This window comes from Cydia strobilella, chromosome Z (assembly GCF_947568885.1).
Source record: "Cydia strobilella chromosome Z, ilCydStro3.1, whole genome shotgun sequence".
NCBI lineage: Eukaryota > Metazoa > Arthropoda > Insecta > Lepidoptera > Tortricidae > Cydia > Cydia strobilella.
In genome coordinates, this window is record NC_086068.1 from 43,876,723 (window position 1) to 43,904,716 (window position 27,994).

Here is a 27,994-nt window from a genome sequence, read left to right on the forward strand (position 1 = left end):
AGCTAAAATGCTGGTTTTGGTTTGTCACTCGTACTCGTAAGTCGTAGCTCAAGAAGAACTTGTTTATCCTTCCTGACTCAGGCACTATTCAGTTTAACAAGCATATTAATCGTGCCATAAGTGGTTTATGAAGACTGATATATTAATTCTACTAAATCACAAAATTAAAATCATATTCGCCATCGATCTATAAACGCAGCACTTCAAACACTACGCTTCGTGCAAGATATTACGTTCAGCAGTCCGGCGGTAACGGCACGTTTAAATCCGAATTACAGGTCAGCTGATAGCAAACATTTTATACTATAAATAATTATCTAATTAAAATGACATCAACTGCGATAAAAGTGGCAGGAATAGCAAAAGATGTATCACCACTGTACTATAGAATCCTCACGAAATTTCCCCAAAATTTTACCTTTTGTTTCGCATATGGGTCAGCTGTGAAACCTCAAATAGGCAACGTGAAAAAACACAACATGATAGACCTTATTTATTGCGTCGATAACTCCCACCGATGGCATGGAGCTAACATTGAGCAAAACCCTTCTCATTACTCAGCTCTACGGTTCTTAGGTAAAGGATTTGTTGCTAGATTTCAAGAGAACTGGGGAGCTAAGGTTTATTTTAACACTCTTGTGGAACTCAAGGAAGAAAATGTTACCATTAAGTATGGAGTTGTGTCACAAAAAGACCTGATTGCTGATCTCCTGGATTGGAATGACTTGTATTTAGCTGGTCGACTACACAAACCTGTGGAAATTATAAAGGAAACAAATAGCTCTCAGTTACAAAATGCCTTGCAGTCAAATCTACGTTCTGCTGTTCATACCACCTTACTTATCTTACCGGAAACCTTCTCAGAATATGAGTTTTACTTTGCCATTTCTAATCTGAGTTATGCTGGAGACTTTAGAATGACATTTGGAGAGAACAAGAACAAAGTGAGGAATATTGTTCAACCGCAACTAGCAAATTTCCGTGAACTATACAGACCAATCTTGCAACAATTCCATGCTTATGTAGACTTTCCCTCTGGAGAAGTACAATGTCATCAAGATTTGCATCCAGAAACAAAACTACATCACTTGATGCAGCTGCCCATGGTCCCACAACAGCGGATCGTGAAGTTTTGGAACCATGGGGGTCTCCAACAAGATATGGAAGATGTTCTCCGAGCTGTCGCATATGACATTGACTGTGCTATCATATTAAGACAAATCCTCAAAGATTTAGTATGGCAATCTAGTGTGAGGCAGTCATTAAAAGGAATACTTACAGCAGGATTTTTAAAATCCATCCGGTACAGCGCAAAGAAAATTGCAAAAATGTTTTGAATAAAAGTACCTGTTATGTTTAACCTTCAATGATACAATTATAATAGTACATAATATAATATATAATGTAATAAAGCTAGTATTTGAAACATTTGTAGTCTATTTTTACCTTCTTAGCTTTATTAAAACCATTTTTGCTTCTAGGTACCAATATGCTTTCTGATGAATCAAGCAGTGATTCTGAGACAGGTAGATTCAAAGGTAGATCTGAAAGACAAGATCAACAAAATAAATCTTCCAGGCAAAGAGATAACAATGTAAGATCATCAGGAAGAGATAGACATGCAGATCATGACAGATTCCATAGAGATTCTCATAGAAGAAGGGAGGAGAGAGATAGATTTGATAGACTATCAAGAGAAAGAAATAGATCCTCTAAAACCTCTCCAATACGAAGAAGACATTCTATTGACAGAAGTCCTAGCAGAAAAAGATCTCGAGAAAGGCACTTGCCTAGAAGAACGTCTAGAGAGAGATCGAAAACTAAAGAGCATAGGAGTAATAGTAAAGACAGACATCAGCCATCCAGATCTAGAACTCACAGGCCTCTAGAGCAGAAAAGAGATATCAAGGAGGAGATAAAACGTAACCTAACAATAAGGGAAGAAAATAATGCACAATTATCAACAAAACCTCAAAGTTTAAATAAGTTTGATAGAGGGACCCGAGATAGAGAGTCTTCATCACCAGAGTTTAAAATCAAAAAGTCTGAAATACATAAACCTACTCCCACAGAAAGGAAGAAGAGAAGTGAAAGTCTTGTAGTGGTTGACAAAGATTGTGATAGTAATAATTCAGAGGATGTGCAACCTGGCTCATATTACAGCATGAAGCCAACAGTTATCAAAGAAAAATCTGATGGAACTAGTGAAATTGATTCTTCTGATGATGAAAAGCTTCGTGCTAAACTACTCAATTTAGAAAAGGAACTCCATCAAGCCAAAAAGAAAAAACACAAGAAGAAGCACAGGAAAAAGGGAAAATCCAGTAAAGAAGAAAAAGATCATGAACCTCCAACTTCTATTGAAGTAAGCAGCACAACTGATATAAAAAACAAAGTGACAACAGACTCTAGCATTGATGTTGATGCTACAGATGTTACATCAACACAGAAAAGTAATCAAGTTGAAAGCAATGAAGAAGGCGAAATATTAAGTGAGGATGACTCCCATTGCGGCCTTGATATTGATCCAACTGACTTGAGGCATAAGCTCAAAAGGTCTGTTGTTAAAGTTGAGCCTGTTGAATTAATAGACTTGGGAGGAAAAATGAGTTCAAAGACTGATGTCTGTGGTCCCGCCCTGCCTCCTCACTTGGTTTCACAATCAAGCAGATATGCACCATCAAATACCGAAGGGCCTGCGTTACCGCCTCACCTTTGCAAGGGAGATAGAAAAATAGGTAATATTATGGCTGACAACAGTATTTATTTATGTATTTTTAACTCATATTCCATCATACAAGTTTTTTTTTCTTTACAGGTCCCTCCATACCAGACCAACTGCGCAAAGAACTGGCCGAAAATGATTGCGAAATTATAAAATGTGAGAGTTCTGACGACGATGGCATTGGGCCTTTGCCTGCAGGAGCAGAGCACAAGTGGTCAGATTCTCACCGGCGCCTCGAGGAAAGAGCTTTAGATATAAAGATAAGAAATATGGATGGACGTTCTATGCAAAGTTCTAAGCTTAAATCTCGAGAACAGTGGATGCTAGAGCTACCTGAGCGAAAAGCAAAATATATAGGTCTGGAAGCTCGAACATTTAGGGCCAAGGAAGGTCCTGACATGTCTAACAGGTAGCAACAGTTCTTGGCCAACATTGTTTTGGAGTGATACAGTCACGTTCTTAATTCTCAACATTCGTAGTATTTTACGGATTAACAATTAACCCTTTAAATATCACCGCAAGTTGAATGTATCATTTTAAGACCAAACCATTGTCAGTGAGTAGCATTTGAGACTCGCCAATAAACCATATTACCTATGATTTCAGATCGAGCTGGACTGACACACCTGAAGAAAAGGCTCGAAAAAAAGCTGGTGTGGAAAAGGATGAAGATCCTGAGATAGTCCTACAGAGAGAAGCGAGGTCGCGCCAGCTGGCCAGTAGAGACGAGGAGCAAGAGAAGGCTGTGAAGTAAGTTTACATTCAATCTTTGTGAATCTTGGTATAGCAAATATATATACTGTCTTTATGATATATACACATATATATATATATATATGTGTGTATATATCATAAAGATATATATATATATATATATATAATATTTATACGTATACACCGTGGGCTCGAGTAACCCGACAGACTTTAATATTATATCAATCTTAACAATAGGAGCTTTCTCGAAACGAAATTTTCTCGTTTAACCAAGAGGCATTTGAAACAAACTGTACCGGGTTGGAATTTTCATGTTAAGGAATGTCACAGTGCTTATAGACTACATTTTAATTGTTGGCTTGCCGCTGGTAAAGTGAAAGCCCGTGAAAGTGAAGACCGAAAGGACAGAAAATATTCACTGGTATAAGTTGAACCACGGGGAAGGCACGAACTTAATGTCAGATCTGGTTGATCATATAGAGAAATTAAACACTGGTAAGGATGTTAATGCCCTCTGGAATGAATTTCAAACTTTCTGCTTGGAAAAAGCCGCATTATACCTAGGAGTGTCGAAAGGAATCGCTAGAGAAAAAAAGGACCCAACTCTGTGGTCGCCAGAAGTACAAGAAATAACACGACAAAAGAAAGAACTCTTCAAAACCTGGCAAACGTCAAGGACGGAAGAAAATCACGAAGCATACCGTAAAGCCAAGAAAGAAGCTAAACGAGCCATTGCCTAGGCGAGAAGTAAAAACAGAGCGGACTTTTATGAACAGCTGGAAAATGCACAGTTTGATAAACAGCTCTTTAAAATTGCTAAGCAACGACACCAAGACTCTCTAGATACAAAAGCCATAAAGTATATAAAAGACACACAAGGAAGGTTATTAACATCTGACCAAGAAATAAAAGAAAGGTGGACAGAAGACAGAATACTATTCTAAGCTTCTGAATGAATGTTATCCTTGTGACCGGATAACCCAACTACAACCGGTTGAAGGACCATGGCAACCTGTCACAATTCTTGAGGTCGACAAAGCAGTCCGTAAAATGGCCAACAATAAAGCTATTGGTCCAGATGGTGTCCCAGCGGAGCTTTGGAAGAAACTAGGAGACGTGGGTAGCCTATTTCTGACTAACCTCTTTAATAAAATAGCACGCGAAGGGATCCCTGATATCTGGAGAAAGAGCTTTCTGGTACCATTTTATAAGAATAAAGGCGACATACGACTCTGCGAAAATTATAGGGCGATAAAATTGATCTCGCATACTTTTAAAATCTGGGAACGCGTTATCAACGATAGGTTACGGGCACTCACAACAGTGTCAGAAAACCAATGCGGATTCGTTCCCGGCAAGTCAACAACCGACGCACTGCATTCAATACGAATTTTAATGGAACACCACAGAGACAACAAAGAAGACCTACACATGGTGTTTATCGACTTAGAGAAGGCTTTTGATCGCATTCCTAGACCGTTGATATGGCAAGCCCTAAGAGCCCAAAAAATCCCCGAAAGCTACATCGCAACCGTGGCAGACATGTATGAAAGGGTAAACACGAAAGTACGATGCCCAGCCGGAGTTAGTGCAGAGTTCGACGTTAAGGTGGGAGTACACCAGGGCTCAGCACTTAGCCCCCTTCTTTTTAACCTCGTCATGGACTTTCTGACGTCCGAATTTCAACAACCTACACCCTGGAATATACTCTACGCGGACGATGTGGTTTTAATCGACAAGGATCCAGCAACCCTCCAATGCACGCTTGATATATGGCGATCAGCCTTGGAAAAAGCAGGACTCCGGATAAATAGGCAAAAAACGGAACAAATGCACTGCAACTTCTCCGGGAACAACATCCAGCACACCCTCCACGTCCAAAATACGGCCCTAAATACCGTAACCACCTTCAAGTATTTAGGAAGCGTACTGGCAAACGACGGCACCATTGACGCCGATATCACAAACCGAATTGGCGCCGGATGGCAGAAGTGGAGAGACCTAACTGGAGTGCTAGTAACTAGAATGCCAGTACGGGTTAAAGGAAAAGATTATAAAACAGCAGTGAGACCAGCTATGACGTATGGAGCGGAATGCTGGCCCTTGAAGAAACAACAAACCGACAAGCTTCACGTTGCTGAAATGAAAATGCTGAGGTGGTCGTCAGGAGTTACACTTCTTGACAAGGTTCCTAACCGGTATATCCGTGGCAGCTTCAAAATAAGGCCTATACCTGAAAAGCTGGAAGAGACACGACTTCGCTGGTATGGTCATGTCATGAGGAGGCCTGCCGACCACATGACAAGAAAAGTGCTGGAACTTGAACCGAGACCAGGGCATCGCGGGAGATCTCGAACTACATGGAAATCCGTCATAAAGAAAGACCTCAAAAACTCCAACACGGACGCAGAGACGACCCAGAAAAGACCACTCTGGAGACTAAGGATTAGGAGAGCCGACCCCAAATAGAGATGAGAATAAGGCCTGAAGAAGAAGAAAAAAGTTAAATTGGATATTTTAGCCGCGTCTAGGAAGAACAAGAACTTTCCGAAATTTTGGAATAAAATTAAAAAGCACAGTTTCAAACCTCAGTTACCAGTAAGCGTGGACGGCGCCCAGCAACCGTCGCTTATAGCCGATATTTTTAGTCGTAGGTTCAAAGTTTCACCAAGACCCGTGCCCGAGTGTGTGCTTAAGGATGTGGGCCTTAGTACCGTCAATGCTCAGCCACAGCATCCTGTTCGTTTCTCTGCTGAAGAAATCGCGAAGGTGGTTAAAAGCATGAAGCGAGGCAAATCGCCAGGCCATGATGACCTTAGCCTTGAGCACATACTTTTTTCGGGTGACGTCATCTATGGGAAACTTTGTGCCTTATTCAATTTATGTTTGCGGAACTCTTATCTTCCGGCCGACATGATACGTACCATTGTCGTCCCGATAGTCAAGAACCGAACAGGGGATTTGTCATCATCGGCTAACTATCGACCTATCTCCCTTGGAACAGTAGTGGGCAAGATATTTGAGCGGTTGCTGCAGCCCAGACTGCTACAGACTTTAAGAATAGACGACGCGCAATTTGGTTTCCGTCCCGGTCTCTCGACCGATTCCGCGATCGTAAGCCTGAAACATGCTGTGGACCATTACGTAAGTCTACATACATCGGTCTACGCATGCTTTCTCGACCTTAGCCGTGCATTTGACCTTGTGAATTATGAAATTCTGTGGGGTAAAATGCGTGGCTCGGGAGTACCTGAGGACCTGGTACGCGTCTTCGAGTACAGGTACGGAAACCAATCCAACTGTGTGAAATGGGGCGACACGACATCTAATAGTTATATATTAGAATGCGGGGTACGCCAGGGTGGACTTACTTCTCCGGACCTCTTTAACCTTTACCTCAATAAGTTGATGGGGAGGCTGAGGAGCACTGGAGTCGGTTGTCACGTGGATGACGTCTGTATTAACAGTCTCAGCTACGCTGACGACATGGTGCTGCTCAGCCCCTCCATTAAGGGTCTGAGAAAGCTGGTTTCAGTCTGTGAAAATTATGTAAATTCTCACGGGCTGATTTACAATGTAGCCAAGACAGAACTGATGATTTTTAAGGCAGGAAGAGGTCCGGATAACATACCGGAAGTGAAACTGAATGGAGAGAAGCTGCGTATTGTGCAGCGGTTCAAATATCTTGGCCATATACTGACGGATGACATGAGAGACGACAGTGACATGGAACGAGAGAGAAGAGCTCTGGCTGTCCGTGGCAACATGATAGCCCGTAGGTTTGCCGGGTGTAGCAGGGGGGTCAAATGTACATTATTTAATGCATATTGTCTCTCTTTCTACACTTGTCAATTGTGGGTTAGGTACAGCAGGAAAACGTACAGTATAATAATATTCCGTGTGCAGTATAATAATATATTCCGGACACTGATGGGGCTTTCGCGTTCCTGCAGTGCCTCCACCATGTTCGCGGAAGCCAGAATCCCTGACTTCTTCGCAGTGGTACGCGCGCGTATTGCTTCTTTTTGGGAGGGGATGCGCCGCTCGCAAAACACCATCCTTATGTCGGTGTATCGCAACGCAACATTAGTTGTCATATGTTTAGGCACTGGCTTTCCGTGCACCAAAACGGGAACAAAAAATAGTGTAATACTATTTTAATTGTTTAACTTTTATTTTAAGTGTTTTGTTTTTAGTTAAGTATTCCTTTTGGCATTGTAACTTTTAAATTGTATGTTGATATGGGTGTACAACTGTACGTGTTGCCTCAAATAAAACTTTTTTTTTTTTATATTATTTAACCACGCATTCCTGAGGTCATATCCTTATGACCCTTCAAATATATGTTGTGTGTGTGTGTGTGTGTGTGTGTGTTTTCTGCACACGACACGTTACATCTTTTTACATCTTGGCGAAAAAAAAAAACATTACAACGAATACTACCTATAGATTCTTTAATTTACAGATACATTTTTCGAGTTTCCTTTAAAACTTTAACTTCAGTAGGTACTGTCCGCGCGCCAATTCCGTGCATTCGGTGGTCGAGGAAGTGGGGGGGGGGGGGGGGGGTGCGCCGCGCCCGTACGTATAAAATGACACCACTGTCATAACGCCCAACATTCCTAACATTCCTCAGCCGTGCACGGAATTCGCGCGCAGACAGTATGTCTAAACCAAGTCACATAGTGGCAGAATCGCAGGCTGCGATTCGCATCCAAGTAGGCGTTTTTCACCGAGTTATTACAGAAACAAATATTCACAAGAATTGACGTTATCTCTAAAACAAGGATTGTTTACCCTTTTTTAATACTAAAATAAACGAAGTATAATAATTTGAATAATTATAGCATAGTCTATGTAAATTTCTTCTAATTCATATTAAAAATTACTAATGTTCTTACCGTTTTTTTTATTGTTATAGAAAACACAAAAAGAAGCACAAAAGAGAAGAGTCTTTACTTGAGATGCATGAAAAGAAAATAAAGAAGAAAAAGGTGAGTGGTGCAGTGTTGTCAGTTTTAATAGGTACCGGGGTGGATTTCAAAATAAAGGAGAAGAAGGTGAGTGGTGCAGTGCGGTGCAGTGTTGTCAGTTTTAATAGGTACCGGGGTGGATTTCAAAATAAAGGAGAAGAAGGTGAGTGGTGCAGTGCGGTGCAGTGTTGTCAGTTTTAATAGGTACCGGGGTGGATTTCAAAATAAAGAAGAAGAAGGTTAGTGGTGCAGTGCGGTGCAGTGTTGTCAGTTTGAATAGGTACCGGGGTGGATTTCAAAATAAAGAATAAGAAGGTGAGTGGTGCAGTGTTGTCAGTTTTAATAGGTACCAAGGTGGATTTAAAAATCTGGCGAAAAGTTATGGTCTCGGTCTTTATAAAAAAAACTAGTAGGTTGTGCGTGTTGCAACTTTTGCCAGTCTCGCAACGCAATACTTCTACTACAAAAAAGTTTAGAGATGTAATGTGATACCAAGTCGGTTATTTAAGCTAGTGCCAGGGGGTGTTATAACCGCATCAATATTAGATATCTTTAATTTTTAATACGTATAATAACTTGGCCATCGCACGGCTGCATAATGACATAAGGATCATCGTCAACTATTAAAATAATTCTAATTGAACATAACGCTAGCGTTAATCACATGCAGCTTGAGCATTGCACATATTTAGGAGTACGGTACGCCGTACGAGTAAAGCATTATGTGCGATTGCCAAGTCATTTTATGTATTATAGTAGTTTATGTGACTGCTACATAATGAAAGGCATTAAAACTCGAGTGTGGAGTGTGGGTTTATGAAACGAACGTAGTGAGTTTCATAATAGAATCACACGAGTGTTTTAATGCCTAATTATGTACAGTTACATACACTGCTTTATCTACACACATATTATAAACTTTCTATGATATATTAACTAACCTCATATTACAGCCGACATTGGGGCATAGTTGCTCTCTGGCGGAATTCGCGGATATGAGGTGGCGTCTACGAAATATCTTTAACGCACATTTTACACGAAACTTTTGCTAGAGTTACTTTAAAAACAACAAAACAAATTATTTTTTACTTACAAACTAATTAAAAGATAAACAGCACGTCAAATGGCGGCAAAGAAAACTTTTTTCACGCATGTTACGCATCCGTAGTTTTTTTTTTTAATTCAGAGACAAACTAGAGTGGGGGTTGATTGCCATATCTATGGATGGCCATATCGTTCGATACCAACTAAAACTAACAAGCGAGATTTGTCAAATTTGTATGCAATTGACATTTCATTTCGAATAAAACGTCATCTCGACTGATATTAGAATAGAGGTCAAATCAAATTTCTTTGTTTTTCAGAGATGTTCGAAATTTGAATAAAATAATATTATCGAAATCGATGTTATTATTTAGCAATAATAACATTTTCACAGATAAAAAATTTGCTGAAACAAAACAGTTTATTTTAATGTTGGCCATTATTTACGGATTTTGAAGGCATCATAGAGGGTTTATGATATGTGTGTAGATAAAAAATTAAAGATATATAATATTGATGCGGTTATAACACCCCCTGGCAATGACTTAAATATCCGACTTGGTATCACATTACATCTCTAAACTTTTTTGTAGTAGAAGTAATGCGTTCCAAGACTGGCATCTTTTTACATGTAATGTTTTTGATGGGATCTCATCTCTTTTTGTAGGCAGTCCTTCTTTTCGGGTACTACTACTACTACTACACTTTTCTCAAAGCTCATACTCATACCCGTCCCACACTATACTCCTACTCATACCTGTACAATACTCATGGCCATACCAAGCTATACTTTTATTTATCCAATACTCATACCGAAGTCCCCATCCCACACCATACCCGCACATAAGTGCCATTTGTATTGTATGAACCTATACCATATTCATATCCTTACCATACTGATAGCCATACCATACTCATACTGTACACATCTTTATACCTACTCACATCGTACATCTTAGACCTTTACCTACTATTTCTTGGAACTGCAAAAGTAACTTTGTAATAGCATATATTCATATGGGACTACAAACTTACGTATGCAGTTCCTAAATCTTTAAAACGTGACTGATATTGCAATATTTTTAGGTTTTTTATGGCTTGTTAAGCTAAAAACGACTTATGTTTAAAGTTTGAAGCTTGTTGTTTTGCTAGAAGTACCTTAGAATTATGATGATCGGTGAGTGAGTGAGTGAGTGTGTCAGTGACAAAAGTAAGGAACTTTGACGTGCAATAATTCTTAAACTATAAGTTCAAATTTAATGTTCTTGGGAATATATGTAAGCCATATCATGCCCTATATGTCACTGAAAATTCAGGGCTCTAGCTTTAGCCAGCACAAAATTACAGGACGTCGAAAATGGCCTGAATGGCTTCGATAAGAGGATGGTACGGTACGGCCGTGCCTCTTTGTTTTGCTCGACTTGGCGGGGGCACTGCCGTGCCCCCAGATTACATATATAGTTGTCTGAGTACCCATAACACAAGCCTTCTTGGGCTTACCGTGGGACTTAGTCAATTTGTGTAAGAATGTCCCCTATAATAATAATAATAATAATAATTAATTAATTAATTAATTTACTCCTGAATTTGAAAACCGCGTGTTTTGGTATTTAGATGACATTATTGTAATTTCAAACAGTTTTGATGATCACATTTCCTTACTATCTCGAGTTTTGAACAAATTAAAATTTGCTCATCTTACGATTAATTATGAGAAATCTGCGTTCTTCCGACGTGAGTTAAAATATCTAGGTTATATTGTTGACCACAAAGGCTTGAGAACAGACCCTGATAAAGTAAAGGCAATTCTTGATATTCGCGTTCCTACAACAAGACGTGAACTCAAAAAGTTTCTGGGCACTGCCAGTTGGTACAGGCGTTTTGTACCTAATTTTAGTACTTTGGCCGCTCCTCTTAATATGCTTACATCTACGGGAAAAAAGGCTCCTCCATTTAAGTGGAATGAGGAGGCTAACATTGCTTTTGACAAAATAAAGCAAGCACTTGTGTCTAGTTCTGTTTTGGCATGTCCTGATTTTTCAAAAACATTCTCTGTCCATTGTGATGCGTCAAACTACGGGATAGGTGCTATGTTGACACAAGATGAAGACGGTATTGACAAACCTATAGCTTATTTTAGCCGTTCTTTATCAAAACAACAACAAAATTATTCTATAACGGAACGTGAGCTTTTAAGTGTAATTCTAGCATTGGAACATTGGCAATGTTATTTAGATAATGGTCAGAAATTCATTGTCTATACAGATCATGCAGCTCTGAAATGGTTTTTAAGTTTAGACAACCCTACTGGGCGTTTGGCTCGTTGGAGCGTCCGTTTGTCTTCATTTAATTTTGAGATAAAACACAAAATGGGTAAAGATCATGTGGTACCTGATGCTTTATCGCGCTCGGTACCAGTCGATTTGGTTTATGTTCAGTCTAACGACGACTGGTTTAATAACCTTTGACAAGGTTGCCAGGACAACCCTTCTGAATTTCCTGACTTCAAAGTTGTAAATAATAATTTGTACAGACTTAAGCGAACTAGTTCTTTACTGACTTCTGAATATGATTGGAAACTGGTAATTCCAAAAGAAATGAGGCGAAATATTATCCATGAGAATCATTCACAGCCTACTGCTGGTCACTGGTATTTTTAAAACGCATAAAAGAGTTTCTTTGCGTTATTTTTGGCCTGGCATGTATAGGGACATTTGTAAATATATTGCAAGTTGTGAAACATGTTTGGCATATAAGTACCAGAATCATCAAACTTTGGGAATAATGGGCAAACCAAAGGAGTGTTGCAGACCATTTCAGTGTTTATCTATCGACCTTTTTGGCACATTACCAATGACACGTGAACAAAATCGGTACATTTTAGTTGTCAATTGCTGCTTTTCCAAATACTGCTTAATATTTCCAATTAAAAAGGCAACGTCTAATATAATTTGTAAGATTTTGGAAGATTTCGTATTCTTGGTACATGGTTTTCCACGGACTGTTATAATGGACAATGGTGCTCAGTTTATTAGTAATGATTTACAGGATCTTTTTAGTAAATATCAAATTCCTGAAGTACATTTTACTCCTAAATATTGCCCTCAAGTGAATTCTGTTGAGCGATACAATCGCACCTTAATAACAGCTATTAGCTCGTTTGTAGAGAATGGTCATAGAAATTGGGATCTTAATATTCCTAAAATCCAATTTGCCATGAACACCAGTGTTAATGAAGTAACTGGGTTCACTCCAGTTTTTCTAGTGTACGGTAGAGAGCTTGTCTCTTGCGGGTCATTCTATGGTGCTCCCAATTCAAGTGAAGTCGATTACGAGGACCTCATTTTTGCACCGCGTGATAAATACGCTGAGAACTTAGGCCACTTGTCCCCTATTCTCGACAAAGTGCAAGCCGCAATTTGGGATGCACATGTAAAAAATTGTAAATATTATAATTTAAGGCGTAAACATGCAGAGTTTAATGAAGGCGATGTTGTTTGGCGTCGTAATTACCAGCTTAGTGATGCTGGTAAATATTTTACTGCAAAACTAGCGCCCAAATTTGTAAAATGTACTATATTAAAAAAATTGTCTCCTCTTGTATATGAATTGGCAGATTCTAATGGACGTGCCATAGGCAGATGGCATATTAAAGATTTGAAATTGTGAATATGTGTTACATAATTTAAGTTTTTTTTCTCTTTCTGGAATTTTCCTTCATGTCATATTTTGGAAAATTCTCCTGGGCGCGAGGGGTACTGTAACATGGCAAACCTGCATAGTGCAGCCACCGCGCGCACTGGCCGGCTGTAAAAAAAAAACTAAGCCATTCGCCCGTCTTTTGTTTTTTCTCATAATTTTTCTCTGGGAATTTTGTTGCAAATAACCCACAACTCTGATTACTTATATTTATTTAATGTGACTCCATGCTTATATGATTTGTGTTAAAAAAGTATTAATACAATAGTAATACGAGGGCTGCGTCTAATGCAGGTAAAATTTGTATAGTATTAAGTTTATGTTTAAATTAAACCTAATCCAAGTCTTATTTGTACGTCACTGGTTTTTTGTAACTGAATGAGGCTTGGGTTAGGTTTCAACCCGGAAACTAAGAACGCACGATTGTTGCAGCCCTTTCTTTTGGTTTAAAACTGAAGACGCATGATTGAAGCTACTTATTTTCTGGATATTCGCTCCTGAAGTTTTTATCTGCTTGCGCCTGGTGAGCCCGCGTAGCCCGCAGTTGCTACTACCGCTGCGGAAATTCATCGTTCGGCTCGACGAAGATTGGAAATCGAAAACGTTAAGGCCAGTATTAACGCCAAAGATCTCCACAACCGCGAGGTGTGCAATCTCAGGAATTATTTCCTTAACAACGAGTGTGGGATGCATCGTGATGTGGTGGCAGTGGACAGGAACTTCACGCCGCTCTCCTTGGCAAACGAGAACTGGCACAAACCTGTGGTACAAAGTACTGCGGACCGCAGGGCGATATGGGAGAGTAAGGTGCTACACGGGCGGTTCTACAAGGCCCTCATGGGACCCGATGTAGACCTGCTCGCGTCGGTGAACTGGTTACGATTCGGGGACCTCTTCGGAGAAACCGAGGGTTTTGCCTGTGCAATTGCGGACGAAGTTATGATGACGAACAACTATCGGAAATATATCCTGAAGGACGGTACGGTCGACATTTGTCGGGCATGCCGCCGTCCCGGAGAGTCACTCAGGCATATCATTTCCGGTTGTTCTCATCTTGCTAACGGCGAGTACTTGCACAGACATAATCTCGTAGCCAGGATTATTCACCAGCAGCTTGCTCTTCTATACGGCCTTGTGGACCGCGAAGTACCGTACTACAAGTATTTACCTGTGCCAGTTCTCGAGAATGGTCGTGCCACGCTCTATTGGGATCGATCTATCATCACTGACAGGACTATTGTAGCCAATAAGCCTGACAATGTGATAATAGATCGATCGCAGCGCCGGGCCGTGCTCGTCGATATCACCATCCCCCATGATGAGAATCTCGTGAAAGCCGAGAAGGACAAGTCCAGTAAGTACCTAGACTTGGCTCACGAGATAACCGCCATGTGGGATATTGATTCGACGATCATTGTCCCGATAGTCGTTTCAGCGAACGGTCTCATAGCGAAGAGTCTCGACCAACACCTTGAGAGACTCTCGCTAGGTGGTTGGATCAAGGGTCAGATGCAGAAGGCGGTGATCTTGGACACGGCGCGGATAGTCCGCCGGTTCCTCTCTCTGCGGCCCTGACCACCGGCAGCTTGGGCCCTACCCCGCTGCCGGCGGCACCCTAGGTTAGGTTTTTTATAATGTGTTTATATATTTTTTGTAATGTTTTGTAAGTGTTTTTGTATTTTACTTTTATATGCATGTTATAAAACCCTAACCTAAGACTCAAAATAAATAAAGGAAATAATAATAATATATTCCTTCAATTAACATCTCCAATAATTTAACAGTTTTTTTTATAAAATATTTCATGTGTAAAAGCATCACCGTCTTCCGGAAAAATCTAAACCCGTTAGTTTGTAGTGAAAATTATCGCATACCTATCGTGCGATTGCGATGTTTCCTTTAGTTATCTATGTTGTTGTTTAACACATGAAAAATATGCAATAATTCGTTCACCGAAAAAGTACATTTAAAAATATTTAAAATTTTGTTACGAATATTCGTCAACACCGTCATTGTAATGTCAATGTGAGCTAATCTCCGTGTATCTTCTTCTTTTCCTTTTACCCCCTGCTGGGGTGTAGGGCTCGAATCTTATTTTTCCATTGACTTCGGTCTTGGGCAGCTTGGGTAACCTCCTCCCACCCCATCCCCAATATACCCAGGTCTTGCTCCACAGAACGGCGCCAAGTAGATTTAGGGCGACCATTTTTCCGCTTGCGGGGCATCCTCCAGGTCAGGGTCTTTGGATAAGTGTGTGTGAGGTTTCCTGAGGATATGCCCAATCCAACGCCATTTCCGCTTCTGGATCTCCTTGTGTACGGGTGTTTGTCCGATTACGAGTATTCTCCATAAGTGAGCGTTTGTGATCCAGTTAGACCAAAAGATACGAAGGATTTGGCTTAAGCATTTGTTCACAAACACTTGGAGTTTCGTCATTAGATTTTGGCGGACAAACCAGGTTTCGCACCCGTACCGCCGCCTTTACATTGGAATTGAAGATCCTCACTTTAGCTCTTCTCGTCAGGGTAGAGGAGTTACACACAGGTTTAAGCTGGTCGAATGCGACTCGGGCTTTGTTTATTCGTCCTTCAATGTCAGCTTCCGTTCCTCCACTCTGGTCGACAATACTGCCCACTTGCCCAGATAGCAAAAGCTAGCCACTTGTTCAATCTGATTTCCCTTGATCAGCATTGAAGTTGAATCGGTGGTGTTCTGGCGCGTTTACTTTGTTTTCTTGAAGTTAATGCGAAATTCTAGATCTTCTGCCTTGTCTTGGAGTTGCTCAGGCGTGGTTGCTATAAGGCAGAGGTCATCTGCAAAGTCGATATCCTCGAGGTCTTTTTCAGATGTCCAAGGCAAGCCTCTTCGACCTCTGCTGGTAAACCTGCACATCACGTCGTCGTGCACCATCAGAAACAACAGTGGGGAAAGTAAACAACCCTGTTTGACGCCTGCTGTGACATCTATACTCTGTGAGTTTTCCCTTGTGAACACGAAGATCCATGATAGAGTGCTTTGATAATGTTGATCAGCTTATCTGGCACACCGTTAAGCTTCAGAAAATCAAAACCCTCCATATGCTTGCTCATTTAACCCTATCGAATGCTTTTTCAAAGACAACGAATAGAGTAAAAACCTCACACTGCATCTATCGACATTGTTCTAGGACCATTCGCAAGAGGTTGATCTGGTCCGCACACGAACGTCCTGGTCTAAATCCTTCCTGTTCATCTCTGAGCTTGCTGTCAATCACTTTTGCCATCCTCGAGAGTAAGATCAGCACAGCACTTTTGAGCAAATGGGTAACAGATCTGATTGGAGAAGATTGATGGGAGAAGCATCATCACCGTTATGCTTTGGTTTAAAGATGTTACGAATAATATGTTAGAAATAATTACTGAAATCAAAGACTATGTAACTCCGTATTAGATGGATACAGTCTAAGGAAAAAACGTGCCTCGAAAATCAAGTAAATTTGATTCTCGAACAGATGGCACCACTACGTTTTGCCACCTTTGGCCTACTCTCGAATAGATGGCGTTGACGGTTTCGTTTGTTATTTAACAATTTTAACGCATATCAGTGAAAGAACATTGGGTCAAAATCATATAAAAATAATTAATGCAAATAAAAAAAATCATTTATCCATATACAGGTTGACCTTAGCCATTGGACAATCCCTGAAATCCTACGTAGGGTTCCTTCTCAGGAATGCTCTAACGTTAATATTTTTTTAATTAGAACAAAATAATAAAAAAAAAATTTCAAACAAAAATTATTTCCAATGATTGACAACAAAAAGAAACATGCTGTATTAATCATTGGCAGTGTTTTTGACAACTTGTTTGAAAATGTGCGGCATAAGTCAGAATCTTATTAATGTCATAAATAAAAAAGATAATCAATAAGGTCGAAAAAGGTTTCATACTATTTATTACCTAATAGCTGTATGTATACATACAGGCTGCTCCAAAGTAAAAAATCGTAATTTGTTAATTTCTTTGTAACCGCTACACCGGTTGTTATGATACTTGGTATACTGATTCTAAATACCCTAATGCATACATTTCGGTTTTGTCCAATGGCTAAGGACACCCTGTATAAATACATTTTTTGATATTTTTATTGTTTTAATCGTGTGTCTATCGACGATGGCAGTGAATTTACTGTGGCTACAAAATTTACGATGACAGTACCGCTCTATCCTATTATCCTATTATATCCTCTTTGCTGAAATGAATGGAAAACTACATGAAGTTTATTGTGTGGCATAGACATTAACTACTGTTTTCTAGAAATAAAAACAATAAACTTTCAAATCGTCAACACCATACCAATCATCACCGGGAAAAAATACGAGCGGTGATGACGGTTCTCAGAAACTTTTCTAGTTATTTTGTTATAATTCATTATGAAATTAAGCTGTATGTTTGAAAAACGTTCTCTATGTCTTCTAACACTATGTATATAATGTCTACCTTATAAATGTAGAAATAGTTATTTGTTATACAAGGGTGCAAAGTTGTATTTTACCCGCGAGTGTGGAATTGAAACACGAGCAAGCAAAATACATTTGCACCCGTGTGTAACACAAAACTTTTCCCCTCACTATAGCGAGGAAAGTGCAACATCCTCAGGCGTTAGATCATCTTCATCAACTGGAATCACTCATTTTTTTAACGATATTATAACAAAAAACTCTGAAAATTCTGTACTTTTACGTGAGAAGTTATTAAGTAAAATTTTTGTTGACAATGTTGACATTTCTGACGTATGAAATGTCAATGATGCGTTTTGAAATTGCATCGACTTAACTTGTGCGTTCAGAATTATATTTAACATAATTATTAAAAAACAAACGTTTATTATGGAATTTTAAGGTTTATGACTTAAAATCATTAAATAAGGCTAAATCTGATAGTTTTTATTAGATTCTCAAACCATTCATTGAATGATAATTAATATCGAACGAACCATTATTATGAGAGTTTTACGTTTTGTTATCTGTCAAGCTACTTAAACACGCTCCATCCAAGGTCAAATTACTTTCCCCACTAGTGGATAAAATGCGTTTTTCCCCGCTTGTTTTAAAGGATAAAAGACGGCTTTCCGAGCTAGTGAGGGGAAAAAGATATTAACTATTTCTTTCGCACTAGAGGATGTTTAGGTTTTAAATAACATTATGACTAAGTAGGCAAAATTTAAGCCACTTAGAACATACAATATGTTTTTTTTATAATCTAATACAATAAATCGTCAATTTACAGTCTGCTATTGCATGTTAGTCGTGTTAATATCATTCGTTTCAGGTTTTAAAGCATATAAAACATTGTATTATACAAGTAACATCTATTAAGTTGTAAGCGACCATAGGCTACGGTATTAGCTTACTATCTTGATGGCCGTATGTTTTTTTGATAATATTATATTAATTGATGTATATAATTACAGCAATTAATAATTATACCATCGGGTAGTCACTGGACCCAATACCTAATATTTTGCAACTTATGGCATGCATTAAAAGTAGGGAATTTGCAACTTATAAAATGTATTAGCTATTAATTAAACAAAATATATGGTTTTAAATCATTAAAGCTATATTTAAAGATAATAAATAAAACAACTAAAATACAAACTAATGTGATGTATCAAATTATAAAATATATATATATATATAAATTAAGCCAACCAATAATGGTAAGCCAGCAATCTTCTAATATGGTATAAATAAATACCAAGATACGCGCCAGATAGAAGAAGATGCGGGTTTAAACTGATAAAAAGAATAAAATATTGATAATATGATTTAACATAGAAAAAAAAAAACAAAAATAGTACATTGTGATTGTGACACAAGTGTGCTACGTTGGTCATTACTCATTACACACGAGGTGATACTGTGCGCGCGAGCTGTAAGCGAACGCGCAATGAGAAAGCCGATGTGTGTAATGACCAATGCACACGCGTTTCATACGGCGTTTTTTAACACACTTGCGAGGAAAAACCGGCCAAGTGCGAGTCGGACTCGCGTTCCAAGGTTTCCGTACGTTACACAATTTTTAACAATGCATTTTTTTATGTGAAACATAAGTGAATTGTCTTTAAAAAACCCATAGGGGTCGGAACAAAAACTAAGTAATTAAGTCCGACTCACGCTTGACTGCATATTTCTAATAATTTATATGATTCTTTCATCGATATAGTTTGAGAAAATTGCCCATGTTTAAAATTATATTTTTTACGTTACATGTCCATCTTTGGGTCACCAACTTACATATGTGTACCAAATTTCAACTTAATTGGTCCAGTAGTTTCGGAGAAAATAGGCTGTGACAGACAGACAGATAGACGCACGGGCATGGGTGCATGATTCTATAAGGGTTCCGTTTTTTTCCTTTTGTGGTACGGAACCCAATAAAAGGAAACTTTCATATAGTTGGTCAAACCAGATTGTCAGTAGGGAATGCAAACCGGTTAACCGAGACATTTTATGCTCGGTTAAAATCCGGTTTATGGAGCCAACCACCGGTTGATAACCGAAATAATATTTATCGTATGAAACGACCTAAAAAGGTATAAAATAGCTTTATAAAATTAAATTATTTTAAATGTAATGTAATGTAATGTAATTGTAATTTTTTTGGAAGTTGTCAATGCTATCTTCATTATTTTTTATAAATGTCTTAACTCCCTGACAAATTCTGACAGTAGTTAGAATACTTGTAACGTAAACGTAATATCCGCGATTAAACAAACAGTATTTATTTTCACTCAAAAACGGAATAATGAGCGAAGCCGTAATTAAATTTGTTACACATTTGTAATAAATTAACTTAAGTTCATAGCGCGATAATGATAACATAGATGTACCCAAGCATGCCAATCGTCTCGTACAGAGTTAAAAAAAGTCAGTAAACACTTACGGTATATCGATGTTAGGTGAAACATTCCAAAAATAGGGAATATTACGCGAAACTGTGCGTAGGGGGCGCCTGGGCGCCAGCACTATCACAATCTGAGGGTCTATCGCAAAACAAGAAAATGGAAATTTGGTTATCTCTGTCACTTGCATATTCGAGCGATAAAGAGGCAGATAGCGAAATTTCGTATTCGCGTTTCCCGGTAGGTCATTTGTAAACAAACCGCCTTGATGCATCAATGTTATATTTTATTATCTCTGAAAACTTGTCAAAAACCTGTTAATGGTACAGTATGTATACATTACTCTATGGTTTATTAAAAAGGCTAATCCTGCACTCTGGTGGCAGAACATTGCGGTAATATCCCCTATTGATCGCAGAACAATTTTGTAGCCTACCGTTATTTAATAAATCCGCACTGGACCTGGTGATAGTGGCTATCACCACTTATGGCGTCAAATTCATAGTATTTATATTTATCCAAAGTACTAGAAGTTGTTCATTTTCACGACAGATTTGTCCCCTACCCATATTTAAAAAAAACTGGGATACTAACTTTAACTGGGATACAACATAATCATTAAGAGCAGACCAGATCTCTCAAAAAAACCATTAAATGAATTGCCATTGGCGGACTTTTCTTGTACATGTGATGTAAGACTCACGCATGTGCAGCAGTATCGTTGGTTTGTGATTGTGATACGACCGTGAAAGTAGTGAGGGAAATGAATAACCTAGACCAACACAAAAAAAACTACAAAACTGTTACCTAGTCAAATACGACAACTTGTGCAGAACTGCTAGGCAATTTTTGAATTTTTATAATTTTAATTGACTGTCATGACATTTTATTTTGTATTTTGTATATTTTATTGACATTGTTTAATATTATACCCGATTTTTTTTTGTTTCCTAGCGTGTAAGTAAATTTGAAATTAGAATTTGTTTTGACATTTTTATGCGCATGTTTTTATAAGTATTTATGTTGAGGTTAGTTTTAATTAGTTTCCATGTTCCTACTCATATCTGTACTCCTAGCATGTAAGTGAATTGGTTTTAAACTGTAAACTTACATTGTTTTCAATAAATAATAATAACTACCCAGTTTACCTACCACCAATTTTTTTCTCATTTTATTATCTTATCATTATGTGCACATATCGAAATTGAATACTTAATTCCTCCTCTTCACTATCGTGCCCGCCACGCAGTCATCGTCTATCATCGCCGATAGTGTAGAGGAGCCATAAAGTAAAGCACAACATCTAGTTAGAACCCTAAAGCGCCTAAAAAATATTCAGAAATAATGTTTTACAATGTTTGTCGTAAAATCGGTTTTTAGCCGGTTAACCGGTTTTGTGTCATGTTTTCCGGTTAATAACCGGTTTTGAATTTTGTCCGGTTTTTGCATTCCCTAATTGTCAGTAAATAAGAACAAAAAAAGCCAGCCAAGTGCGAGTCGGACTCGCGCACTCGGCAAAAAAATCACGTTTGTTGTATGGGAGCCCCACTTAAATATTTATTTTATTTTGTTTTTAGGATTTGTTGTTATAGCGGCAATAGAAATACATCATCTGTGAACATTTGAACTGTCTAGCTATCACGGTTCATGAGATACAGCCTGGTGACAGACGGACAGACAGACAGCGGAGTCTTAGTAATAGGGTCCCGTTTTTACCCTTTGGGCACGGAACCCTAAAAACTACTCAACCCTTTCTTTTGACGCACTTGGCCGGTTTTTTGGGATTAGATAAAGGGTAAACAATCTTAATGCGTCTTTTTTTGATAAATGTAGTACTAAATATAGTAAAAAAAAATATAGTACCTAACAATTATACAGGGTGGAAAGACACGACGATCCTTCTCGCAAAGGGGGGTTAGTTTAAGTGATGGAGAATCGATTCGTAATGTTTAGATTTTTGTTACGAACAATTAGTAAAAATATTAAAATTAATTAATCTTCTTCTTAGTGACAACCCTACTATTACTACGTACGTACTATCTACCTACATGTAAGTGTAATGTGACACTTTATTTTATTTTATTAGCCTACTTTGGTGTCCCACTGCTGGGCAAAGGCCTCCCCTCGTTTTCTCTACTCGACCCTGTCATCGGCATTTTCCCACCATTTGGGGTAGAATGCGTCCAAGTCGTCCCGCCATCTCCTTTTTGGTCTGCCTGAACCCCGGCCTGCACGGTCTATGGTGCTCCGTGGGTCCATGGTGGGGTAACCATTTTGGCCCACCTTTCCGGGTGCATGCGACAGACATGTCCCGCCCAGTCCCATTTAAGCTTAGCGGTCTTGACGCCTACATCTGCAACTGGTTCTGGAGCGTAGTTCCGTGTTTCTGATTCGATCAGTTCTACGAACACCTAATATACTACGCTCCATAACTCGCTGGCAAACCTTGAGTTTCGATTTTAGGGCCTCAGTTAATGACCAAGTTTGTGCACCGTAAGTTAGGATGGGCAGGATGCACATGTCAAGGAGTTTGCGCTTAAGACACAAGGGAAGGTCACCCTTCATTAGCGCTTTCATGGACCAGAAGCTCTTCCAGGCGTTCTCGATACGTCTGTCGATTTCGATAAACCGCCTGTTCTCGAAGGATGCTATCTGGCCCAAGTAAACGTACTCGTCGACATATTGTATATCCTGCCCATCTACTACTATGCTATGTTTAGCTTGATTAGTCATCAACTGAGTTTTCGCTCTATTCATTGTAAGTCCAACTTCAAGGCTCGCCGTGCTGAGGTCTTGCAGCATTTGTTGCAGATGTGATGACGTGTGGGAGAAGAGGACTATGTCGTCAACAAAACGCAGGTTTGTTAACCTCTTGCCGCCAACGTCAATGCCCATCGTCTCCCATGAGACCGCCAGCTTTTGAAATATCTCTTGGAGACAACTGGTGAACAATTTTGGAGATAGCGGGTCGCCCTGTTTGACGCCTTTCGCTATGCTGAATACGGGACCGGGTGCGTGCAATTTAATGCTAGCTGTGCTATTATTGTAAATAGTTCCAACGAGTTCAACATATGCCGGATCTATACCTTGATTCTGCATGGCGGAAAATATAGCGGAATGTTTGACCTTGTCGAATGCTGTGCTATAATCAACAAAAGCAAGGTATAGAGGGACATTGAACTCGTTGGACTTTTCTATTATTTGATTAAGAGTGTGGAGATGGTCAGTGGTGGAGAAGCTAGGTCGAAATCCGGCTTGTTCGGGTGGCTGATGTTTGTCCAGCAGTGGGGCAATTCTATTTTCTATTATTTTAATAAATAATTTATATAAATGGGATATCAGACTAATGGGACGATAGTTATTTATGTCCGATTTGTGTCCTTTTTTTATGCAGAAGTACGATATCGGAATGGCAAAATTTTGTAGGGACCTTGCCAGTGCAAATAATGGAGTTAAATAGTTTTGTTAAATGTGGTAACAAAGTTTTCTTTCCCATCTTTAATGCTTCGGTTGTAACGCCATCTACTCCAGGGCTTTTCAGGTACTTCATGCTCTTGAGAGCGGCGTTTACTTCGGATCCTGTTATAGGGGGAATGTTATTTGGGCTAGAGTTACCGTTTTGTATTGAAAATAAAAGAGTCGGAAGAGTATAAAGATTTATAAAATGATGTAGCAATTTCTGTGATTTGGTCCCAGCTACTACATTTTTTCCCATTTTCGTTTCGAAGGCTTATGTTTACAAAAATATTTGACATAAAATTGACATACGGCTAGTTGGGTCTAGTGGAGGATATCTTTGTCTGTAGCGTCGTAACGTCTCGGCGGCATTATAATTACACTCCCCGTATAACATAAGCAAATTTAGGTAATCGTGGGCTCCCAGGGGCATTTTGAAAATAAGTTTTTTCGCGTAATTTGCAATTTATTTGCGTCACGGTTTTATCACGGGTAAAGGTGACAGTCCATTTCCAACCGCAGCTGCATTACTGCTCCGACACTACTGCAGCGGCCTGAACGCTTCGGTGTTATTGTCAATTTCCATAGTAAAATGAATGACTATATCGACTGCACGTATGGTGATTTTAACGTTTTCCCGACCGCAGCTGCACTACTGCTCCGACACGTCGGTGTTATTGTCAATTTCCATAGTAAAATTAATGAAAAAGCCGACTGCACGTAGCATGACCATTTTTGCGTATTTAGTGTATTATTGCAACTGCGGCTGCAGACCGCACGTCAAATCTGTCGCCTGCACTGAAATGTCTTTGGGTCACAGATATTAGTAGTTCTAAGCAAAGAGGATATAACCATATATGTTACTGAACCTAATGAGGGTTGTCACTTGCATTATTTTGCATTAAAAGTTAACTGCCTATAACTTCAAAACGAATACGAATATGAGCCTAGTTTCTTTAGAGGAAATACAGTACTAGATCCAAAGGATATTAAAAGATATTATAATTATTATTATTCAAATTGTTTTTCAATAAAAAAACACGTCAAGATAATGTTAAATATATATAAAAAAATATATAAATATTACTATATTCATAGTAAAAGTTGTGTGTGCATTTTTTTTATTGCAGAAAGCTGACAAAGAAGAAAAACAGGAGCGGCGGCCGTTCAGCCGCGACGTGGACCTACAGGTCAACCGCTTCGACGAGGCGCAAAAGAAGTCCGTCATCAAAAAAGCTCATCTCCTGGATTCGAGATTCTCAAGCGGAGAAGCCAAGTACTTGTAACTTGATACTGATGTGCTTGTGACTTAGAAAGTTTCCGAATTGTGAAAATTTTCAGATGAAAAAATGTCATCTCTAGTATATAAATTAATTGGGTTATTCTATGTAAGCAATGTATGGAAAATGAAACAAATTTAATTGAGTCATTATATGTTTTCAGACAAAGAAATTAATAAAGTTTTCAAACCTGTGTGGCACGATACATCTAGGTGTACTCTTTAAAATTCACCACTCTCCCCCACCCTCCACCTGACGCTCGACCCCCCCCCCCCACCTTGAAATGTGTCCCCGTTGGTGGTTTTTTGACATTCTCACGAAAACTATAAAAGATATCAAAAAAGTGTCAAGGACAGAATTAAGTCTCATTAAATTTGGAACAAAATAGTACATTTCGATGCTAGTGCGGGAAGTATGTCATTACTTCACGAGTACCGAGATATCGGGACGAGTGAAGAATGACATATCCGCACGTGTATCGAACGACGTTTTTTAATACAGTTGCGAAAAAATAAGAAAAGCAACAAGTATTAAGGAATGGAATTCGAAACTTTTTATATTATTAATTCTGTGACATCATTGACATTGACATTATGAAGAGGTGTTTTCTAGCTTTTATTCGACTAGGATAGATTTTGTTATTATTATTGAACCCACTTCAATGAAAGTTTTTTTTTTCAAATGCATGTTCTATAAGACAGAAACAATTGTAAATATTAAAACATTGTACTATTATTACCTAAATATCGTTATTTACGATTATTTGTGTATCGTATATTTATAAAAACAATATCGAATTTTGCCTTTGGAAACTTAAAACTATGGATGGTATAGAAAGGATGCCAATCTCTTATGGCAGAATTGTTGCAAAAGTGACCGCTTTCAGCTTTAAATAATAGTTCCTAATCTCTCCGGTGGCGCTAGTTAGGCTCTGGGACATGAGTATAACATGAACCATATAAGGCAACAAATAACCCGACCAAATTACGTAGGTTGTTTTTGTTAGTATTTCGGTGTATGGTGGCGCCGCCTGATTACTGTTTTTTGATGGACACTTTTCATACATAGAGATTTGGCTCCTTTATATAGTCTCCATGCTTAAAACATTCTTGCAGTAAGAAAATACGCCTCTTCTTTGACAGGCGTTCCGTTCCATTCAGACAACTTATTAAGAACAGTTTTTCAACATTAAAAAATAAACGTGTAATGTAATATACTTATAATGATGAAGAGGTAAGTAATAAAATATGAAATATGCATATTTTTCGTATTCTTACATTAACAGTACCTAGGTTTTTATGTTGATTACGACGTTTAAAGGAAACTAATAGAAACACTCATCAATAAGTAGTCATGAATTGGAACAAGTACAAATTTAAAAAAATTGGATAAGTAAAAAGCACTAGTTCGCGAAAACCAACTTTCCGCACGCTAAACAGCCACGAAAAGTAGCACTTTTTGAGCAACTGTATTAAAAAAGGCTTTATGTGTTTTTGTACAAGTTGGATGGTATTCAAGCTATAAGTACTTGTATAACCTTAAAATAACAAAATAACCATACTCGTTTGACGACATGCATTATATTTTCAAAACGGCTAGACGGATTTTAATGAAATATCATAGCTTGAATACCATCCAACTTGTACAAAAACACATAAAGCCTTTTTTGTTCCAAATTTAATGAGGATTAATTCTGTCCTTGACACTTTTTTGATATCTATTATAGTTTTCGTGAGAATGTCAAAAAACCACCAACGGGGACACATTTTAAGGTGGGGGGGGGGGGGTCGAGCGTCAGGTGGAGGGTGGGGGAGAATGGTGAATTTTAAAGAGTACACCTAGATGTATCATGTCACACAGGTTTGAAAACTTTATTAATTTGTTTGTCTGAAAACATATATTGACTCAATTAAATGGGGAACATAATTTCACCTTTTCCAAAATAATAGCACATTACTACAGAGGCCGTGAAGTAAGGGGTTGCCGGCCGAATAGAATAGAAGGCCGAACGTAGTGAGGCCGGATAGTTATGAGGCCGCCAACCCCTTTTCACGCCGAGGTATGTATAGTGCTTTTCTCAAACATGCAATGAAATAATAATACAAACATGATGTTGATGATGATGATTGTTTCATGCCGTAATGTGATAGGTTATTCAGTGCGTGGAGTATCGAGGAGGAACAAAAATTTGATTATTTTTGCGCTACGACGCACGGTTTAGGAGATAGATGAAAAAAAAAACCATTTATTTTTATTTTTTTGATAACCTCCTAAGACCCGGGCTTTTAAAATATTACTTGTTAGAAAGACCGAATAAATAAAATATTTGTGATATTTTTCAGAACTTTTCTAACTTATTGGAAACTCGGCAAGTTGCACATTAGTACTTTTAACATACCTAAGAATTTCATACAAACGTGAATCGAATGCGTTACTTGATGTATTTAAACTCGTAACAATTATGAATTATGTAGTAGGATATAATAAACGCAAATTAGATTTTTTTATTCTTTAGTTTACGCAATTTTAAAAGAATATGGCAATGAAATATATATTTTTTATACCACGTCGGTGGCAATCAAGCATACGGCCCGCCTGATGGTAAGCAGTTACCGTAGCCTATGGACGCCTGCAACACCGGAGATATTACACGCGCGTTGCCGACCCTTTAAAAACCTGTACACTCCTTTACTAGATTAGAGATAATGGCAATATAATAGAAATACTTATTTACTAGATTAGAGATAATGTTACGTTTTGCGATATTTGCGTAGTATTGTTTTTAAGTATACATCGATGTATTTTTAAAAGGAACATGGTAAATGGTCTTTTAAAAAAGTTTTTTTTTATTCAACCTTATATTTCTAATGAATTTATATAAATGGCGAGTAGGCAATGTTATGATGATGCGTCATACAGATTTGAGTATCCGAAAGATAAGTACACAGGGCCCTTTTATTTGTGGTGGTGTATTAGGTAACGTAAATCGTTCCTAAAATGATTCCCCCTTGTCGTTAACTTTCGGAAACAGGAAAGACAAATGATGGACGGTAGATTCACACGGGGGCCCAGGTGGCGGTACTGGAGGGCGCAGGGGTCGACGTTGACACGGCGGAGACGCACGTTTTTGGTTTGGAGTTCTCGCAGCACAGCGCCTCTTCAGCTGTCATGTTCGCGGGCACCCACGCGCCGTCGCATATCTTGTAGAATACGGAGAG

The 27,994-nt window shown here is 38.7% G+C and overlaps 3 protein-coding genes across 5 annotated transcripts in view; 2 read left to right on the top strand and 1 right to left on the bottom strand.

Moving 5' to 3' along the window:
- The window catches only part of LOC134754951 (uncharacterized), a 533,971-nt gene that overhangs the window by 504,251 nt on the left and 1,726 nt on the right, over window positions 1-27,994 (bottom strand). Inside the window, exon 3 of the mRNA XM_063691437.1 lies at window positions 27,758-27,994. Coding sequence (XP_063547507.1) covers window positions 27,833-27,994 — 162 coding nt within the window. The 3' untranslated portion in view covers window positions 27,758-27,832. The remainder of the gene's footprint in view (window positions 1-27,757) is intronic.
- On the top strand, window positions 3-27,865 carry LOC134754847 (GPALPP motifs-containing protein 1). 3 transcript variants are annotated; one of them, XM_063691290.1, is made up of 7 exons: window positions 3-278; window positions 1,482-2,738; window positions 2,819-3,134; window positions 3,332-3,475; window positions 8,361-8,440; window positions 24,631-24,778; window positions 27,808-27,865. In XM_063691290.1, exons 2-7 carry the CDS (start codon window positions 1,490-1,492, stop codon window positions 27,818-27,820), a joined length of 1,950 nt encoding a protein of 649 aa, XP_063547360.1. In that variant the 5' UTR covers window positions 3-278; window positions 1,482-1,489; the 3' UTR covers window positions 27,821-27,865. The 3 variants fall into 3 exon arrangements, with proteins under 3 accessions (XP_063547360.1, XP_063547361.1, XP_063547362.1); XM_063691291.1 differs by lacking the exon at window positions 27,808-27,865 and having other exon boundaries at window positions 4-278; window positions 24,631-24,782; XM_063691292.1 differs by lacking the exon at window positions 27,808-27,865 and having other exon boundaries at window positions 4-278; window positions 8,361-8,433; window positions 24,627-24,782.
- Window positions 285-1,428, top strand: LOC134754906 (phosphatidate cytidylyltransferase, mitochondrial). Its single transcript, XM_063691379.1, has one exon. It carries the CDS (start codon window positions 327-329, stop codon window positions 1,335-1,337), a length of 1,011 nt encoding a protein of 336 aa, XP_063547449.1. The 5' UTR covers window positions 285-326; the 3' UTR covers window positions 1,338-1,428.

Coding starts and splice junctions, on each gene's coding strand:
- LOC134754906 (XM_063691379.1), top strand. CDS start 327: ATGACATCAACTGCGATAAAAGTGGCAGGAATAGCAAAAGATGTATCA.
- LOC134754847 (XM_063691290.1), top strand. CDS start 1,490: ATGCTTTCTGATGAATCAAGCAGTGATTCTGAGACAGGTAGATTCAAA. Junction 3,135..3,331: donor GGTCCTGACATGTCTAACAG/GTAGCAACAGTT, acceptor CTATGATTTCAG/ATCGAGCTGGACTGACACAC. Junction 3,476..8,360: donor GAGCAAGAGAAGGCTGTGAA/GTAAGTTTACAT, acceptor TTATTGTTATAG/AAAACACAAAAAGAAGCACA.